The sequence below is a fragment of the Hyperolius riggenbachi genome, chromosome 8 (assembly GCF_040937935.1).
Source record: "Hyperolius riggenbachi isolate aHypRig1 chromosome 8, aHypRig1.pri, whole genome shotgun sequence".
In the NCBI taxonomy this organism is placed as follows: domain Eukaryota; kingdom Metazoa; phylum Chordata; class Amphibia; order Anura; family Hyperoliidae; genus Hyperolius; species Hyperolius riggenbachi.
The window spans coordinates 31403450-31420307 of record NC_090653.1 but is presented as its reverse complement, the minus strand read 5'-3'; the positions used below and the strand labels follow the sequence as shown (position 1 = coordinate 31420307).

Here is a 16858-nt window from a genome sequence, read left to right as displayed (position 1 = left end):
TTTGTGTTGCCCACTGACACTGACATTATACAGCCCTATCTGTTGCAGCTGGACCTTGGTAATTGCTATTACTGTGCCAGCCAGGCCCCACCTAACTATCTATACTGGGACACCTACCTATGCCTACCCAACTACTGGGGCACCTACTTACCTATGCAGGGAAACTTACCTATGCCTACCTACCTACCTATATTAGGGCACCTACCTATGCCTACCTACCTTTACTGGTACTCCTACCTATGCCTACCTACCTATACTAGGGCACCTACCTATGCCTACCTACCTATACTGGGTCTCCTACCTATGCCTACCTACCTATACTGGGACACCTACCTATGCCTACCTACCTATACTAGGGCACCTACCTATGCCTACCTACCTATACTGGGTCTCCTACCTATGCCTAGCTAACTACTGGGGCACCTACCTATGCCTATCTACCTATACTGGGACACCTACCTATGCCTACCTAACTACTGGGGCACCTGCTTACCTATACAGGGACACCTACCTATGCCTACCTACCTACCTATACTGGGATACCTACCTATGCCTACCTACCTATACTGGGACTCCTACCTATGCCTAGCTAACTACTGGGGCACCTACCTATGCCTATCTACCTATACTGGGACACCTACCTGCGCCTACCAACCTATACTGGGACTCCTACCTATGCCTAGCTAACTACTGGGGCACCTACCTATGCCTATCTACCTATACTGGGACACCTAACTATGCCTACCTACCTATACTGGGACTCCTACCTATGCCTAGATAACTACAGGGGCACCTACCTATGCCTATCTACCTATTCTGGGACACCTACCTATGCCAACCTACCTATACTGGGACTCCTACCTATGCCTAGCTAACTACTGGGGCACCTACCTATGCCTATCTACCTATTCTGGGACACCTACCTATGCCTACCTACCTATACTGGGGCACCTACCTATGCCTAGCTAACTACTGGGGCACCTACTTATGCCTATCTACCTATACTGGGACACCTACCTATGCCTATCTACCTATACTGGGACTCCTACCTATGCCTGCCTACCTATACTGGGACTCCTACCTATGCCTAGCTAACTACTGGGGCACCTACCTATGCCTATCTACCTATACTGGGGCACCTACCTATGCCTACCTACCTATTCTGGGACTCCTACTTATGCCTAGCTAACTACTGGGGCACCTACTTATGCCTACCTACCTATACTGGGACTCCTACCTATGCCTATCTATGTAAAATGGGACTCCTACCTATGCCTAGCTAACTACTGGGGCACCTACCTATACCTATCTACCTATACTGGGACACCTACCTATGCCTACCTACCTATACTGGGGCACCTACCTATGCCTACCTACATACAAGAAGATAATAAGGTCGTTGCTTCATTGCGGACAGACCAAATTCGATCAGCTGGACACTCAGTCACTGTTGTTCTGTCATTCAGCTACCTTAGCCTGACAATATGGGCTTGAAAACCGCCATGGCCTGCACTCTCGCCATGGTGCGCACCAGTCCAGCACGGCCGTCACTACGCAAACAGATGTTTGCGGTGCGTTACACAGGAAGTTTGGTGTGTCAGTGTGAAGCAGTACTCTAATTACACTCCCTGATTGATGTATATGTTACGGCCAGAACCCGAAGTTTGGCCACTTCTAGTTCTCGCCGGCCACTTCGGGTTCTGGCCGGCCAATGTGTGATCTGGCTGCTGCGCTGCAGCCAATGTTAGAAATGGAATAATTCCTTCTGCAGTGCAGCGGGCAAATGTATCACATCTTTGATAATGAAATTAAGCCGGCGGCAAGGTAACAGATGGAGCCGCCGGCTTTTTCTCTGCCTCTCTCTCCTCTTCCTCTCTCTCCTTCACTAATGGCCAGCCGGGGGGGGGGGTCACGCTTGTCCCCCCAGAGTCGTTCGTCGTGACAGGGAATCCTGCCGTTCTTGCAGATCACAACGGAGGAAAGAGGCGCCCTAGTGTGATTAAAGCGTTTAAAAACAGCTTAAAATAGTAAGTATTATGAGGTATCTTACCTCAATGACGAAATCTCTGTAAATTATTACAAAAGATTTTTATCAGCACAGGCAACGCGTTTCGCGGGTCACAGCCCGCTTCATCAGGCCAATGGCAGTGCCAAATAGAAGAAATCCTTTAGCATAGGGAGCCTCTTTTGCATAGAGAGGCTCCCTATGCTAAAGGATTTCTTCTATTTGGCACTGCCATTGGCCTGATGAAGCGGGCTGTGACCCGCGAAACGCGTTGCCTGTGCTGATAAAAATCTTTTGTAATAATTTACAGAGATTTCGTCATTGAGGTAAGATACCTCATAATACTTACTATTTTAAGCTGTTTTTAAATGCTTTTATCATACTAGGGCGCCTCTTTCCTCCGTTGTGCTAAGTATACCCCCGAACAGACACTGTTCGAGGGGAGGTGACATACCACCAGTGGGGTCCCCACAGAGGTTGTTTCAACCTTTTTTCTAGTGAGAGAGAGCGACCATCCTTCCGGTCCTGGCTAGGACCACCCCGAGTGGAGTCTGGTTTATTGTCTCCACCTGCTTCCTGTGGTTGGTTGCCCACAGCAACCTTCCTTTGTGAGTAGTGCTTTCATTTACTTACTTATATTGTGGTTTTTAACATATTGCACTACTGGGCTCCCGCTTTCTGTCTCCTGTGTCTTTTCCCATAGGGTGCTGTATCACCCCCACCATTATTGTTCTTGCAGAGGGGGTGCTGGCAGAAGCAATGTCTGCAGCCTCCCCGCTCTGCTCTCCTGCCGCGACGAACAACTCTGGGGGACACGCGTGTCCCCCCCGGCTGCCCATAAGAGAAGGAAAGCGAGGCGGGGGAGGAGAGAGAGGTGGCTTCATCTGTTACATTGCCGCCGGCTTAATTTCATTAAATTAACTAAGATGTGATGCATTTGCCTGCTGCGCTGCGGCCAGAAGATACAATAACGTTACAGGAATTATTCCATTTCTCACACAGGCCGCAGCGCAGAGGCCAGTTCGCGCATTGGCCGGCCAGAACCCAAAGTGGCTGGCCAGAACTAGAAGTGGCCAAACTTCGGGTTCTGGCCGTAACATATACACATGCAAGATGTTTTAAAGCACTTTAGGCCTGCAATTTAGCATTCAATGTGATTTCTGCCCCCTAAAACGCTGCTTTGCGTCAAATCCAGATTATTCCCCGGGACTTTTGGCATCTATCCCACTCATCCATGCAAAAACTCAGATGTTAGACCCTTTGAAACGTCTTTTACATCACTTTTGTGGCCAGCATAAGTGTTTCTATTTTTCAAAGTTCGCCTCCCCATTGAAGTCTATTGCGGTTCACGAAAGTTCGCGCGAACCGAACCTTCCGCGGTAGTTCGCGAACTGAAAATCGGAGGTTCAGGCCACCTCTACAAATGCAATGGAACCCCAGCGCTGTGTCCCCCCAAAAGATCTGATACAGATAGCATTTTTTTTTTACTGACAAGTAAAGTGCAAGCCCAAGCTGCATAAAATTAACATTTAATTTTTATCAGCTCAAAACCATTAGAATCTTATTATCTATGATTATTAATTACATAATAATCTTGTGAAATTAGAGATTTTTTTTTATTATTAACCTTTTTTTTCCCTGAGTAGTTTAAGTAGTTTTTTTTAACTTTTTTATGCTTTGTTTCCTCCGTTCAATAATCTCACCAAATGACCATTTGTTATCATGCCGATATCTCCGTATAGCTGGAGACAAATACCGAACATCTCACTTGGTTTACCGCATTCTCTAGTCTTTGTGAATTGGCATTAAAGAGAGTCTGAAGCCAGATTAAAAATGTTTTTTTCGCTTATATTCAGCAGGAACATGTTTGCTTCTGCTAAAACGCCATTATCCCGCTGCATAACGAGGGGTCTTTACCCCCCAAATCCCCCCTGCTACCTCCGGGGAGCGCTTCCGTGTGAGGCCGGGCTTTGAGCTGCAGCCCTGCCTCACGCGCGTCTATCAGCGGCGGATCTCCGCCTTTCTTCCGCCCCTCTCAGTCTGCCTTCGCTGAGAGGGGCGGGGAAGAGGAGGAGATCCGCCGCTGACAGACGCGTGTGAGGCAGGGCTGCAGCTCAAAGCTCTGCCTCACACGGAAGCGCACAGGGGCAGCAAAATCCATGACCAAGTTGGTCGTGGATATTGCAGGGGGGATTTGGGGGTAAAGACCCCTTGTTCAGCCGCAGGATAGCGGCGTTTTAGCAGGGGCAAACATGCCCCTGCTGAATATTAGCTGAAAAGCCATTTTTAATCTGGCTTCAAACTCTCTTTAAGGGGCAGAATCATTATGTGTAACGTAGCAGCGGCCACGCTGGTGAAGTTTCGCGGTGGCGATACGTCACTATCGCCCAGCAGCAGGAAAGAACATCCGTTGCTAAGGAGTGTAAACTACACTGCCAGTAGGGCGTGTAGAGTACGCACGGTATAATTAAGTCACAGTCATCTTATTTACTTGCGTCAGGTCATTTTCCTCATGCTGTTTTAGCGTGTTAGGCATATTCTGCCGCTTATTGAGGTATTCACAGCACAAGTCAGTAATTTACTTCACTTGTTGGTAATTTTAGTTTTCCATGTGGTAACAGCCTTAGTAAATTGACATTTCGCTAAAAGTTTGGTAAAAACAGCTGTCTTCTGCTTTCCAGTAAAGCTCTGTGAATTGATGCCAAAATGTCCTTTTTGTCTGAATGAATATTTGAATCTTGCATTTTCTATCATGAAGAGAATTACAATCACTCCTTCCTTCTTTCAAAATAATTGATATGTTCCACCATCCGCTTCTTAAACACCATCTCATTTTCATTCTTTCTCAACATCTGCAAAGTTTTCAAGACAGCAGCCTTGACTTCCTGGTTTCGGAGACAATATATGATGGGGTTCATGAGAGGGGTGACTACACAGTAGAAGACAGAGATCACCTTGTCCATCGCAAAGCGGATATGGGAAGTGGGTCGAATGTACATGAAGATGACAGTTCCATAGAAGATGGATACTACAGCCAAGTGTGAAGCACAGGTGTTAAAAGCCTTCTTCTGTCCATCAGTTGATGGGATCTTGAAGACAGCAAGGACGATAAAGGTGTATGATATCATGATCAGGAAAAAGCAACCTAAGATAACGCTCCAAGACATGACCATAAATACAAACTCCCCATCGGATGTGTCCTCACAGGAGAGTTTCAGAAGAGGGGCATAGTCACAGAAGAAATGGTCTATATAATTTGGAAAGCAGAACCTCAAGGTGGCGATCCAAACAGCAGGTGGAAATGCAGCCAACAAGCCTCCCACCAAAGCGCCAAGTGCCAGCTTCAAACTGTTGTTATTGGTCATCAACGTTGGATAATGCAATGGTTGGCAGATTGCAACATAGGTATCATAAGCCATTACTGCAAGAAGACAGTTTTCTGAAGCCCCTAAACCAAAAAGGAAGTAAAACTGTGCCAGGCATGATGGGGAAGAAATTTCTTTATGTCGGGTCAACAACGCATCAAGCATTTTTGGAACAGTCACGGTGGTGTACAAGATCTCCAGCATGGAGAAGTTGGCCAAGAGCAAGTACATGGGTTTGTGGAGTTGGCGGGCCACACCCACAAGGACAATAACCAGACAGTGGGCACCAATAGTGAGGACGTAAATGCTGGAGAAGAGGGAGAACAAGAACAGCTCGATCTCTCGAAGGGTTTCAAACCCGACAATGATGAAAGTGGAGGCAATACTACAGTTCCCATGGTCAGGTTTTGGCATTATCCCTGAAAAATCTGGAAAATAGACATTGAACAGTAAAAGAGCTTCAATCATAGCTCCTCCTCATCAAATCGGGTCAGCAAACTGTTCTCTGAACTAAATGTTATACTTGTCGCAAAATGTGTATCTAATAGTTAGATACACATTATACATATGCTTTATCACACTCAAATTGCCCTATGACCAGGTGCAGGTTCAAGGTCCGATGAGGCCCCAGGCCAGGGCAAAGCTCCCCCAGCAACCTCAGCTCCCAGGACCCCTCAAACTGGCTGCCTTCCCTCGATCTCCTCCATTAACTTCGATCTGCTCATCGGGGTCCATGCACAATACAAGCATCGTATCGTACCGCTGCTCCTGTCCTGCTCCTGTTTTCTTCCTGCTGTCTGCCTCTTGTGACCAGCTCATGTTATGCGTAAGCGTAATGACATGTGGTGGTCACAGATGGCAGGCAGCGGGAAGAAGACCAGGCGCACAAAGTAATGGAACAGCGTGCCGGCCATCGGGACAGGAGAGAAACCAATGCTGTTTTTGTGCAGGGGCCCTGGGTAGCACATAACAGTTAAGAGGGAGGTGGAGGGCCCAGCAGCGCTTGAGGGCCTGGGGGCAATTTCCCCTCTTGCCTTTATGGAATTTCTGGCCTTATCAGAGGCATAAACAGTAGCCCCTCAACCCCCTGCCATTGTGTGTCTGGTGGTGGGGGGGGGGGGGGCAGGGGCTAAGGGGGCTCATTCCTGTGGTGAGGTGTGCAGAGCAGCAGCAGTGGAGCATGATACTTTACCTGTTTCCAGTGGCAGTACAGGTCCTCACTCATTTCTTCAGCAAAGCTGAGCTCTGTACAGCCTCTCCTTGTGGCTCCTAATAACTGTCACATGCCATGTAGCGATAGCCACTGCACAACACATGGCAGTACTATAGAGTGTAATGTCCTTCTGCTGGGAGCAGGTAAAGTAATAGTTTATAATTTAATCAGTTGGTACACATTTATGTAATAAAAAAAGTGCTTCATTTTTACAATAATTGTGTATAAACTATTTAGTCAGTGTTTACGCATTGTAAAATCTTTTAAATCCCTTATTTACATTGTGACATTTATTACATGGTGACATTTTTACTGTTGGCAGGTGATGTAGCTGCTGCTTGCTGTTTTGGCAGTTGAAAACAGCTGTAAACAGCTATTTCCCACAAGGCAACGAGGTTCACAGACAGGAAACTGCCAGGAGTACCACGGTCCTCAGCGTTTCTTGTGGGAGGGGTTTCACCACAATATCAGTCATACAGCGCCCCCTGATGGTCTGTTTGTGAAAAGGAATAGATTTCTCATGTAAAAGGGGGTGTCAGCTACTGACTGGGATAAAGTTTAATTCTTGGTCGGAGTTTCTCTTTAAAGAGGAACTCCAGTGAAAATAATGTAGTAAAAAAAGTGCTTCATTTTTTACCATAATTATGTATAAATGATTTAGTCAGTGTTTGCTCATTGTAAAATCTTTCCTCTCCCAGATTCACATTCTGACATGTATTACATGGTGACATTGTTACTGTGGGCAGGTTATGTAGCTGCTCCTAGCTGTTTTGGCTGTTAGAGACAGCTGTAAACAGCTAATTCCTGTCTGTGAACATTGTTACATTGTGGCAGTTTGCCCAGAGTATCGCAGTACTCAGAGCTTCTTGTGGGAGGGGTTTCAGCACAAAATCAGTCATACAGCGCCCCCTGATGGTCTTTTTGTGAAAATCATTATATTCCTCATGTAAAAGGGGGTATCAGCTACTGATTGGGATAAAGTTCAATTCTAGGTTGGAGTTTCTCTTTAAGTGTGAAAGGTGCCATAGGAAAACATGGGACTTACTTTGAAAATCAGTTATCCTTTCAGTTATAACTGAGAGCAACTGATTAAGTGTAAATGAGGCCTGTTGCCACTGCTCTGCTACATCAATAAGAGGGGATGTTGGGTTGGTTGTATACGCATACACATTCCTTAGGGCCCATTTACACTTAATCAGTTGGTGTGCGCTAGTACGCAATAGTGCGGTGTGTGTGGTATGTGTGTGTGTGTGTGGGGGGGGGGGGGGGGGGTAAGGGTTTTGTTAGGGGGCCCTCCATGTTCCAGTAATATAATGTAATTATCATTCATTACTGATGTTTCTTTCCTGACATCTGCACACTGCAGACAGCAGTGCTGTGGCTACTGCCAGCACCCCTCACTCTCCCTCAGTCTTCCAAACCCCATGGCATTGATTTCCTACCTGAGATCCGAATCCCGTATCTGTGATCTGTTATCAGCAAGTCAGGTCTAATGTAGACAGATAGGGAGAAAAGAGATCACAGAGAACGCTGTTCAAGCTGTAAAGCAGATAACAAATTTAAAACATGGGATGCAGATCACATATAGGCAGTGGCGTTGCAATAGGGGTTGCAGAGGTAGCGACTGCATCGGGGCCCTTGGATCAGAGGGGCCTTGAGGGGCCCTCCCTCAAGCACAATATTAGCTCTTTATTGGTCCTGTGCTGGTAATAATCACTTCTATAGATGCTTTAAAGAGTAGTAATCATTAACAAACTGTTCCCCATCCCCTTCTTGCTCTGACACTGTGGCTGGGCCCCATGTAAAACTTGTACTGGGGCCCATAACTCCTTAGCTACGCCACTGCATATAGGTAGCTACTGGTAATACTGGCGAGTTTTGAAAGCCAAGAGGAGATCATGGGAAGCTGAGTGCTGGTAAAGGGAACATGAAAAAGAAAATCAGGATACCAGAGTCCTGGTTATCCAGAACTCAACTAACCAGCAGTCTAAACCAAGCAGCACAAATCCCGGCAGCACTCACAGGGATGAAGGCCAACTTCTTAGGTTGTTTGTGAGCTCTGCACTGCTTTAAGACTGGCTTCCAGGCCCCCCTCTCCCCCCCCCCAATGTTATTACACTTACAATTACTATATTTTAATATTTAAATATAGATTTCATGACATGTATGAGATTTGTAGATTAATTTCATACAAGGACTTACATCATTTTTTGGAAGCACATACTAATAGTGCTCCACCCAGATGTGACCATGTAGGACCGGTCCCTCGCTGTTCTCCCACACTGCCTGGACCCTCCGCTAGGTGGCCCGCTAATTCCTTCAAATGGGGGGAACTGCACGTGCATGGCCTGGCCACATGCGGCATCCTCATCGCGGTGCAGTTGCGCAGGCGCAGAATGCTTCCAGCCACGGGAGTGCAACGGGGAAGCGTGCACGGCTGGACTGAGCCTGCACTGACTGGGCCCGGCTGGCGTATTCACTGGGCCACCTAGCAGAGGACCCCTGCGGTGGAGGAGGTCAGTGAGGAACCAATCAGGCTGAAGGGGGCTGAAGGAAGCCCCAGGTGTGTATTTTTTTTCAGCGTCTCAGGTACTCTTTAAATATTTATCTACTAGACTAGACTCCTTCTTGGACTTATATATCTTAGCCCTCTGATTTTCCAAACTATTGAACATTGTAGAAATTAAAATCAATGCGTGTGATAAGAAGACTTATGTTCTGCACTGTACACAGATGTCACGGTACACTTTATAAATATTCACATTTTAGTTCCGTTAACTCATTTCCATCCAGCTAAGAATTTGCGTTTCATCTCGGTATGTTCAGAGGTTGTTTCCAGCCTCTGGCTCTGCTGATAATGACTGGTTTTCTTTTTCTTATGCTGTGGTTACACAAACCTGCAGCAAGCTCCCCAGGATCGCCCACAGCCCTGGTGAATAGAAGCTTTTAGTTTTTATGCTGTATCACACACACAGCGGCATCAGGAGGTTTCTGCTCTGGAGACTTATGAGAGAATTTAATTACCCAACCTTCTATTCTTTTAACCAGCAAAGTTGCAAATAAACGCTTACACTAAACAGAAGCTGAATCCTAGGGGAAGTTAAAAGGAATTTAAAGAGGCCCTGTAGTGACATACAGTATAGTAGAATGTAGTAAATTATTTATGGTACGGTAATTTTCCTAGTTTCAACATCAGACGCACTTCCTATAGTTTCTTTTTTTAAAAGTCTATTTTACTTAAAGGGAACCTTAGACCAAGAATTGAACTTTATCCCAATCAGTAGCTGATACCCCCTTTTACATGACAAATCTATTGCATTTCACAAACAGACCACCAGGGGGCGCTGTATGACTGATATTGTGCTGAAACCCATCCCACAAGAAGCTCTGAGTACCGCGGTACTCTGGGCAAACTGCCACAATGTAACAATGTTTACAGACAGGAAATGGCTGTTTACAGCTGTCTGTAACAGCCAGAACAGCTAGGAGCAGCTACATAACCTGCCCACAGTAACAATGTCACCATGTAATACATGTCAGAATGTGAATCTGGGAGAGGAAAGATTTTACAATGAGCAAACACTGACTAAATCATTTATACATAATTATTGTAAAAATGAAGCACTTTTTTTATTACATTATTTTCACTGGAGTTCCTCTTTAACTGTGGGGGGGGGGGGGGGGAATTCACTTACCTTTGGCTTTCCCAAGCCTCCTGCAGCCGTCCTGTGCCCGCGCCGGTCCTTCGGTGCCCTCCGGTCTCCCTCCGCGGCTAAGTTTCGTTTTCGGCCGACTGCCAGTCGTCCTCCGCAAAGCGTCCTCTTCTTCCGCATTCCCCGTCGTAAAGAGCCCGTAAAGCGCGTCCGCATGACTGGCAGTCGGCCGAAAACAAAACTTAGCCGCGGAGGGAGACTGGAGGGCACCGAAGGACCGGCGCAGGCACAGGACGGCTGCAGGAGGCTTGGGAAAGCCCAAGGTAAGTGAATTTTTCCCCCCCACAGTTAAGGTTCCCTTTAACATGATATAGAAAAATAAATCTAAAGCCAGTACCGTTCTGAGATTGAGCAATATGTCGTATCACCAGGTTATCTGCCTTAATTTTTAACTTGAAAGTGGACCTGAACTCTTGCACAGGACAGAAGGAAGACAGAGAAATGTACCCTGTGTTTATGTAGAGTTTAGCCTGTCTAACTCCCCCTCATCGGTGACTAATCACAAGTTGTAATTTGATCTCTTCAGCTGTGTCAGCTCCTGCCATGGCAGATAACTAATTGGTAAACGCAGGATGTTAATAATATGCCTGCTTCCATGAAAGCAGTAAGTAGACACACTGCAGATTTATTGCAGAATTTGGATCAGCTGCAACTAAGAAATGTTTTTCTTTAAAGGATATTATGATGTTGCTTATGTTTTAGAGCAGACAGGAAGTTCTGAGTTCAGGTCCGCTTTTAAGGACAACAATATTTATTTCCTTTTAAACAATACCAGTTGCCTGGCAGCCCTGTTGATCTATTTGGCTGCAGTAGTGTCTGAATTACACTCAAAACAAGCATGCAGCTAATCTTGTCAGATCTGACAATAATGTCAGAAACACCTTATCTGCTGCATGCTTGTTCAGGGTCTACAGCTAATAGTATTAGAGGCAGAGGATCAGCAGGATAGCCAAGCAACTGGTATTGCTTAAAGGGAAACTGAAGAGAGAGGTATATGGAGGCTGTCATGTTTATTTCCTTTTAGACAATACCAGTTGCCTGGCAGCCCTGCTGATCCTCTGCCTCTAATACTATTAGCCATAGCCCCTGAACAAGCATGCAACAGATCAGGTGTTTCAGTGGTTCAGACTTATAAGTCTGATCTGACAAGACTAGCTGCATGCTTGTTTCTGGTTTTAATCAGATACTACTGCAGAGAAATAGACCAGCAGGGCTGCCAGGCAACTGGTATTGATTAAAAGGAAATAAACATGACAGCCTCCATATACCTCTTTCTTCAGTTCCCCTTTAAAGCGGAACTGAATATTAAAAAAAAAAAAAAAAAAAAGTTACCTGGGGCTACTGCCAGCCCCTTGCAGCCTTCCTGTCCCACGCCGATTCTTCACGATCTTCCGTTTTCCCGCCGCCAGCTAGTTTCAGTTCGGTCGACGCGGCAACTGCACCTGCGCGCCCCTGGCCACTTGTATCTTTCCTTGTGTTCCCACACGCAATAGTATCCTGCGCTATTAGCGCGTATGAGGCCACATATGAGGGACTGGATCCTTTGGCAACATTATAGGGCTAAGGCTGTACAGATCCATCCTTATGGTGCCCATACACGATACAATAAAAACATTCAATTTTCCCGTTTATTCGATCTAAATGATCGAATCGAATGAAAGTTGAAAATATATTTTTTTTTCGATCAAGAAATTTGAACGATTATCCCGCTTTTTTGAGAAAAATCTGATCGGACATGCTGGGAAAATCTTTATATTCGATGTAACGGAACAATTGAACTAAATTATCTAATCGAAAAGAAATGAAAAATTGTACCATGCATGGCCACCATTAGACTGCAGATTAACGATGTGTTATGTTGCTATATGTGTGTGTGGGGGGGGGGGGGAGAGTTAGAGCTGCGATCGAGTGATGTCACGTGGTGGGAGGGGTGAATGGGGAGAGCAGTTCTCTCCGACCAGCACTCGCCTGAGTCAATCCGCCAGGCTGATCGCTGGCTGAGGCATCAGAGGGCATCGTGGGTCACTGTACTCTCGCTAAATTCTCAGCAGAGGTGGTCATTATTGGCCACCTCAGATGAGCTTCACCTAGTGTGTGTACCAGGCTTGACACTGGCCCGGCAGTGTCACCAGCTATTACTGTTGGTGACTGGTGGCATTGAACCGGGTCCAAAGTCTTTGGCTGATTATGAAGGGATGTGCTGAGGGTCCTAACTCAAAGAGGCTAATGTCTAAAGACTAATTCACTACCAACTGCTACCCAAGCATATCCTCACTATGCTGGAATGGCTGAGCTCTCTGTACTTGCAACTGGCCCCCAGGATTAGGCAACACTGAACCTGTTTCTGGCCGAATCCTCCCACAATTTTATCCTTAAGAAAAAATCTTCTAGGATATTAGAATACTAGTAACATATCTGACAAGAGCTTCTCAGACATGTTATCGTGGCCACGCCCCCCACTGTGTTAGACCGCAACCGTACAGTGCCTGCGTGAGTATGGCCACGCTCCCCACTGTGTATGACTGCAACCGTACAGTGCCTGCGTGAGTATGGCCATGCCCCCCACTGTGTATGACTGCAACCGTACTGTGCCTGCGTGAGTATGGCCACGCCCCTCACTGTGTATGACCACAACCGTACAGTGCCTGCGTGAGTATGGCCATGCCCCCCACTGTGTATGACCACAGCCGTACTGTGCCTGCATGAGTATGGCCATGCCCCCCACTGTGTATGACCACAGCCGTACTGTGCCTGCGTGAGTATGGCCACGCCCCTCACTGTGTATGACCACAACCGTACAGTGTCTGCGTGAGTATGGCCATGCCCCCCACTGTGTATGACCACAGCCGTACTGTGCCTGCGTGAGTATGGCCACGCCCCTCACTGTGTATGACCACAACCGTACAGTGCCTGCGTGAGTATGGCCATGCCCCCCACTGTGTATGACCACAACCGTACAGTGCCTGCGTGAGTATGGCCATGCCCCCCACTGTGTATGACCACAGCCGTACTGTGCCTGCGTGAGTATGGCCACGCCCCTCACTGTGTATGACCACAACCGTACAGTGCCTGCGTGAGTATGGCCATGCCCCCCACTGTGTATGACCACAACCGTACAGTGCCTGCGTGAGTATGGCCATGCCCCCCACTGTGTACGACCACAGCCGTACTGTGCCTGCATGAGTATGGCCATGCCCCCCACTGTGTATGACCACAACCGTACAGTGCCTGCGTGAGTATGGCCACGCCCCTCACTGTGTATGACCACAACCGTACAGTGCCTGCGTGAGTATGGCCATGCCCCCCACTGTGTATGACCACAACCGTACAGTGCCTGCGTGAGTATGGCCATGCCCCCCAGTGTGTATGACCACAACCGTACAGTGCCTGCGTGAGTATGGCCATGCCCCCCACTGTGTACGATTACAGCCGTACTGTGCCTGCATGAGTATGGCCATGCCCCCCACTGTGTGCGACCACAGCCGTACTGTGCCTGCGTGAGTATGGCCATGTCCCCCACTGTGTATGACCACAGCCGTACTGTGCCTGCATGAGTATGGCCATGCCCCCCACTGTGTATGACCACAGCCGTACTGTGCCTGCGTGAGTATGGCCACGCCCCTCACTGTGTATGACCACAACCGTACAGTGCCTGCGTGAGTATGGCCATGCCCCCCACTGTGTATGACCACAGCCGTACTGTGCCTGCGTGAGTATGGCCACGCCCCTCACTGTGTATGACCACAACCGTACAGTGCCTGCGTGAGTATGGCCATGCCCCCCACTGTGTATGACCACAACCGTACAGTGCCTGCGTGAGTATGGCCATGCCCCCCACTGTGTATGACCACAACCGTACAGTGCCTGCGTGAGTATGGCCATGCCCCCCACTGTGTATGACCACAACCGTACTGTGCCTGCGTGAGTATGGCCACGCCCCTCACTGTGTATGACCACAACCGTACAGTGCCTGCGTGAGTATGGCCATGCCCCCCACTGTGTATGACCACAACCGTACAGTGCCTGCGTGAGTATGGCCATGCCCCCCACTGTGTATGACCACAACCGTACAGTGCCTGCGTGAGTATGGCCATGCCCCCCACTGTGTACGACCACAGCCGTACTGTGCCTGCATGAGTATGGCCATGCCCCCCACTGTGTATGACCACAACCGTACAGTGCCTGCGTGAGTATGGCCACGCCCCTCACTGTGTATGACCACAACCGTACAGTGCCTGCGTGAGTATGGCCATGCCCCCCACTGTGTATGACCACAACCGTACAGTGCCTGCGTGAGTATGGCCATGCCCCCCACTGTGTATGACCACAACCGTACTGTGCCTGCGTGAGTATGGCCACGCCCCCACTGTGTACGACCACAGCCGTACTGTGCCTGCATGAGTATGGCCATGCCCCCCACTGTGTACGACCACAGCCGTACTGTGCCTGCATGAGTATGGCCACGCCCCTCACTGTGTATGACCACAACCGTACAGTGCCTGCGTGAGTATGGCCATGCCCCCCACTGTGTACGACCACAGCCGTACTGTGCCTGCATGAGTATGGCCACGCCTGCACAGTAAGCAGGAGACACTCATTCATGCTACTGCACAAGTGTAGCCATACATGCTCTTGTGCATGTAGAGAAGCTTGGCCGCGAACTTAAAGAGGGTCCTGGGCAGTGACAGTGGTCTGGAGGATGACAAGGGACCAGAGACTTCCCTCTTCCTAGGTAACAATCTGCCTCGGGTTTTCTTTAAAGAGGAACTTCAACCAAAAATGTGTGCAGTATAAACGGTATAACAGAGGCTGTTGAGCAATACTGTTTATACTGCACTTGGTGGAGGGGGATACCCCATCTCCTTTTCCTGTCTACAGAGAGTGACTTTTTAGCTCGAGTGCGGTCGGGCCTAAACTCTCCACCTGCCATTACAGTGGTTATCTTACCGGTAATCCAATTTTGTGAGTACAACATTATATTATTTCAATATTGTTTAGAATATCTAACATACTACACTATCAGGGTCTCTAGATCTCCTTTTTTTGTTCTTTAACCCAGGACTGAACTTCATCCCAATCAGTAGCTGATACCCCCTTTCCCCTGAGAAATCTTTTACTTTTCTTGAATAGATCTTCAGGGGGGTCTGTATGGCTGATATTGTGGTGAAACCCCTCCTACAGTGTGATGTCATGATCAAGGTACTGAGAGCTTCCTGTCTGTGAGCCTTGTTGCATTGTGGGAAAAAATGGCTTTTTCCAACTGCCAAGCAATCAGTATCTCCCTCCGTGCCTAAAACTCTCAGTAACAAACTTTCCATACAGGTCACCTGGCAGGACTAAAGATGTCACCACCAGTCAGTGTTCATTTCAGAATGTAAATCAGGGAGAGGAAAGATTTTACAATGGGCAAACACTGACTAAATAATCTATAAATGAATATTATTAAAAATAAGCAATTTTATTAATTATGTCATTCTCACCGCAGTTCCTCTTTCAGTTTTCTTTCAGGCCGTTATTGGAAAATGTGTTTGCTGGAGACAGTTCAGCCCATTACCTCCAAGGGCTGTTTGCATACTTTGGTCGCGTAGCATAACGTTGCCCTTTTCTTGATTGTGAACATACTTTAGTTCTTCATGCATCACATACATCACTGTTGCATAAATTGTAATATGTAAAATGTTAATGTCACGTTATCGCAGCCAAAGGACTGATAGCTTAACTTCAAGGAATGTTTTAATTAAAGCACATAAAGTGAATGATTCACAATTTCCCAGATTGACTGAGCTCTTTATTCAGAACACACTTGTTTATCTGTGTACTTTTCTACCTAATCAGCAAATACAGTATAATGGAGGATATAAAATTAGGTTAAATACAATAATATAGATAATGAAGAGGATGAAACTAAATGTAATAACATTTTTATTATTTGACAATGCTGACGCGTTTTGCGGGCTAAACCCACTTCTTCAGTCCAAATTCTTGTGCCAATGCGATAATGCAGCTGAGTTTTGAGTGTCTCTCTTACAAAATGAGATTGCTGATAAGAGAACCAACCAAAAGGCCAGGGGGAGATTTTCACCCGTCTCTACTCTGGTGATCACAGGATCTTCTTGGATTGGTTGCTCTCTTGTGGGAAAATTGAGCCATGCATGAAAAAAGGGCACCAGGAAAAATGGGCCCAGCTGGATAACAAAATGGCGCCGGTGCATAACGAAATCTGATAACCAATTGTTGTCAAACTTGGTTAACGATAAATACAGTTTTAAAAACAGATGGGAAATAATAAAAAGATATTAACGTTAAAATCGTTACGTAATTCAACAATACAGCTTAACCCAACCCTAGTCTCACACAGAACCCTCCCCTGGTGGTGCCTAAACCTAACCACTCCCCTGGTGGTGCCTAACCCTAACCACTCCTCCAGTGGGGCCAAACCCTAACCCCCTGGTGGTGCCTAACCCTAACCACCCCCCTGGTGGTGCCTAACCCTAACCACCCCTCCAGTGGTGCCAAACCCTAACCCCCTGGTGGCGCCTAACCCTAACCACCCCCCTGGTGG

At 47.3% G+C, this 16858-nt stretch overlaps 1 protein-coding gene across 1 annotated transcript; it reads right to left on the bottom strand.

Annotated features, from left to right (window-relative positions):
• Window positions 1–4773: 4773 nt before the first annotated feature.
• Window positions 4774–5784, bottom strand: LOC137527264 (olfactory receptor 10C1-like). The gene has a single exon (XM_068247770.1). It carries the CDS (start codon window positions 5782–5784, stop codon window positions 4774–4776), a length of 1011 nt encoding a protein of 336 aa, XP_068103871.1.
• Window positions 5785–16858: the final 11074 nt, after the last annotated feature.

What these genes read in the sequence shown, in the direction of transcription:
- LOC137527264 (XM_068247770.1), bottom strand. Translation starts at nt 5,784, where the DNA reads ATGCCAAAACCTGACCATGGGAACTGTAGTATTGCCTCCACTTTCATC.